The sequence below is a fragment of the Haliotis asinina genome, chromosome 2, assembly GCF_037392515.1.
Source record: "Haliotis asinina isolate JCU_RB_2024 chromosome 2, JCU_Hal_asi_v2, whole genome shotgun sequence".
In the NCBI taxonomy this organism is placed as follows: domain Eukaryota; kingdom Metazoa; phylum Mollusca; class Gastropoda; order Lepetellida; family Haliotidae; genus Haliotis; species Haliotis asinina.
The window spans coordinates 29,696,385-29,700,669 of record NC_090281.1 but is presented as its reverse complement, the minus strand read 5'-3'; the positions used below and the strand labels follow the sequence as shown (position 1 = coordinate 29,700,669).

The 4,285-nt window shown below is 41.0% G+C and overlaps 1 protein-coding gene across 1 annotated transcript in view; it reads right to left on the bottom strand.

Moving 5' to 3' along the window:
* The window catches only part of LOC137272450 (uncharacterized), a 4,915-nt gene extending 1,590 nt beyond the window's left edge, over positions 1–3,325 (bottom strand). The window contains exons 1-4 of the mRNA XM_067804831.1: positions 3,126–3,325; positions 2,056–2,106; positions 1,152–1,270; positions 340–489 (exon numbers count right to left, since the gene is read on the bottom strand). Coding sequence (XP_067660932.1) covers positions 340–489; positions 1,152–1,270; positions 2,056–2,106; positions 3,126–3,220 — 415 coding nt within the window. The 5' untranslated portion in view covers positions 3,221–3,325. The remainder of the gene's footprint in view (positions 1–339; positions 490–1,151; positions 1,271–2,055; positions 2,107–3,125) is intronic.
* Between the last annotated feature and the right edge of the window lie 960 nt (positions 3,326–4,285).

Here is a 4,285-nt window from a genome sequence, read left to right as displayed (position 1 = left end):
TAACACTGATTAAGAACTAGTGAAATAGGAACAGAATTTGATTATTTTTATGTCAACAGTGGTAAGAAACGTTTCGTTAATCTCGCCTTGAGGTTATCTTGTTTCAAACATCCACGACGAGTTCATTTCATGACGATAAAACATTGACATACACCATCACATCACTCCGGAGTGTTTTCAGAATTGTAACAATGGGTCAGCTTTTGTGAGTGGATGTGGATTTCAGCCCCTTCCACCAATATTCCAGTCCTCCACCGTGATGTTGCTGGAAGCAGTGTTAAACGCGGCGTAAAACCATATTCACAACCTTACTCGCTTTATCTAGTATCTTTTACTCACCGTCAACGTCAAACTTGCCGACGATTATTTTAACATCCTTCAACGTCAGTACTCCATCTTTATCAACATCATACAGCGCAAACTGTTTATCAGCGTGGGCATGGTTGGTGTCGAGCTGATAGTAGTCCTGCTTGGTGATTGATCCATTGCCTTCAACAGGAATAGGTAAGTGAGAGGTATTGTCTTAGTAAAACAGTGATTGATATCGTGAACAAATATTTACGTCTATGTTGCAAGAGACAGACAAGGACATCCCTTAATGCTATGACGTGTGTACTTGTTTCTTTCCCCTAGGTGATCCGGGTTAGAGGTGGTTTCCCGTAATCCATGCTGGTCGCAAGAGACGACTAAAAAGATCGGATGGTCAGACTCGCTGACGTGGTCGACACGTGTCATTGCATCCCAATGGCGTAGAACGGTACTCATGCTGCTGATCACTGGTTTGTCTGTTCCAGACTCTATTATTTACAGACCGCCGCTGTATACATGGAATATTGCTGAGTGCAGCTTGCGTTAAACTAAATTAGTTTCTTTGTTTAAGGTCTCAGCAATATTTCAGCGATGTACGGCAAGGGCAAGGACAGATCGGAACAGACAGACACCCGCATGCTCGCACCCACGGGCAAGTACACACACGTACGTGCGTAGGCACGCACAGACATACACACGCACACGCACACGCACATGCACACGCACATGCACGCACACGTACATCCAGATACACAGATAAACAGACAGATAAACTGTTAGAACAATTTATCACACATGTGTGGCTATCACGGTTGAATGTTGTGTGTTCAATGTGTACCCACCATCTAAGTCGAACTGATTGAAGTAGGCATTAAAGTTGGCCAGTGTCAAATAGTTGTTTTTGGCAGCATCGAGTTGGTGAAAGACGGTTGTAGCAATGTCAGCCTGGGAGGAGACAACCCTGCAAGATAAGGAGTGAGTGCATTATCCAGCTATATGGCAGCGGTATGTAAACGATAGATGTTCCAGTGATCAACAGCATGAACATCGATCTACGCAACAGGGATACGATGACATGTGCCAACCAAGTTTGCGAACCTGACCATACAGTCTCGTTAGTAGATTCTTGCAACATGCAATGATTACTGAAGATCAGTTCTAGCAAGACAAGGACATAAAATGATCAGTAAATTCCAGTTAATTTCTGGTTATCGCAATAGTTTTAATATGTAAGTTTGGCATGTCAACACCAATGCTTAGTAGTAAGAAATATCTCATACAGCATCTATCAGGGACAAAAATGTATACCCCTTTTCTATAATTGATTTATTATGAACCTCCATGAAATTTCAAGCAAAGTGGTTTGCTACATTCTGCACAAAGCTCACGTACCACGCTCTATCAGTGACATCAAACTTGATGCTTCATTTATATTTTGTGTTGGTTTTTTTTAATAATTTTCCACATATCATGTACTTGAGGCATTTTTATGCACAGTTACATTTTGCTGTGAGTATATTTCATTTCTGTACAAACTACATTTCTTTATTCGTATTAATCTGAGCAGTTTAGTATTCAGACATGACAAAACTCAGAACATTTACCGGACACGGATAAACGTCCTGACAAAACGAACAGATAAAGCAACACAAGAATATTCACGTTTTGCAAATTATGTATAATGTTGCGCAAATTTAGAAGCATAATACTAATTTTCATTTAACTGAGAACCGACTTTTGCCTTACCCCAACATAACAGCAACCACGCAGAAGGACAACAGACCCATTCTTGTGTACCTGGAATTAACAACCAATGTATGTGTACAAATATGGTGATTCCTTTTAATCCGGACTGTATATTTCTCGAAGGAACTATCTGGATTAGCAAAGTTGCTAATTAACGTATCATTATTATAATGTTATTTGTATGTGTGTTTCCAACACATTTGCTTTTCTAAACGTAAAGAGTGAGTGAGTGAGTTTAGTTTTACGCCGCACTAAGCAATATTCCAGCTGTATGGCGGCTGTCTGTAAATGATCAAGTCGGGACCAAACAATCCAGTGATCATGTGCATCGATCTGTACAATTGGGATACAATGGCGTGTGTCAACGAGTCAGCGAGCCTGACCACCCCATCCTGTTAGTTGCTTCATACGATAAGCATGAGTCACTGAAGATCAATGGTAACCCGGATCTTGAAGATTACTATTCGAATTAGGGACACGAGGAAAATTGTCATTGCCGCAGTTAATATTCGAATACGATCTACCTTGTGAGTTTAGTGTAAAGGTACTCCGGCAGTACATTCGCATGAATATATCTATCAATTAACTTGCTGTGCAAATAGTTATGTAAATAGGCCGAATGTTTGCCCACGCCAGCAAACATATGTTATCTTAAATCTGAAATACTTTCGTAGGGAAGACATGCAAATGTTATGAAAAAATCCCAATTTTTAAAAAAGAAATCGTCTTCTAATCCTGTGGAGATCTCTTTAATGTAAATGACACATTTTCCACTGGAAAAGAGGTACCCTATAATTTTGTTTAGGAACTGTTTTGTGTGTGTGTGTGTGTGTGTGTGTGTGTGTGTGTGTGTGTGTGTGTGTGTGTGTGTGTGTGTTTATACATGACGAGACGAGAGGACGCTTTAACCACTAGGCTACCCCATCGCCCCACTAATACTCGAGGTAATATGTACATGATAAGACATGAAAATAATGTGAGATGATCTTTCATGTCTGTATAAGATTTCATCCGTAGTCTATATGGACGCCATGTACCACGTGGACCCATGCCACACCATGACAACTTACCTTTTCCTTCGAGTCAGATTAAGTAGGACGGTAACATAGTGCCAGCGTCTTTTATACTTGGTCAACACAGTAGATAAGATAAAAAGATTGACCATGATTTAATTTATCCACGATTCGTCATCCATTTTTCCACAAAATGGTAAGCATTCGAATATTCCAGCAAAATTCCAGCAATGTCACGGGGACACCAGAATTGGTCTGGGATGGAACCAGGGTCTTCGGCGTGATGAACTAACGCTCTAACTACTGGCCTGCACCATCACCCACCAACATCACCCCACCATCCCCACCCACCATCCCCACCCACACCCACACCCACACCCACACCCACACCCACACCCACATCGGTGAATGAAGGTGACTGACACCATACGAGAATGCAGTTAGATATGTAACTGCACAATGTTGAATAAATAGTCTCAGGAGAGCTGAGCTAAGGAAAAGTAATCATGTCAAAGCTTCAATAAGAAAGGAGCATATATACTAGAAAACGGAAAGTACGGGAACACCCTAAACTTTGATAGTCATATATGAAATAAAGTGTGATGAGGTCATTTACATTAAATGCAACTTTTTGTGTACTTAACGGACACATTAAGCGATATGTTAGAACATGCAGTGATGCAACTGATTCAATATTCATTGAGTCAATATTCATTGAGGTGGGAGGTTTCAGTGTTGTCTGTAGCTCTTGTAGCGGAAACATTGCCACAAGTTGCATGCATGGGTTGTAATGTGGGTCAAAGAATAGGTGATTTTTATACTCGCTGTGCAACCTTGTGAGGCAGGGACGGACAGTTTTTGCGCAGTCCGACAAATATTATCTCAATCCAAATCGCGTGTTCTCGCCCTTTTGGTATATCTAGCTTGTTTCAAAGGTCGAGCTAGCGAGAATCACGAGAATGTCCATTACAGTATTTCATGGAGGACCAATTCTCCACGGGTTTTAACTTATGTTGTTTTGTGGCATGAAGCATAAAAACTGTGAACAATCAGTACTGTCGTCTTTTGAAAAACGTTGAGTTGTGTAGACCACGGTTATCTTTCCTGTTGTTCTGACGGTGACCTTGACCTGTTCGACGCTGCCTATGCCTGACTATGAAACCCATTTATATATTTACACTTCTTCATCGTATGTTGGACAGTTACTTGCTGGGCCA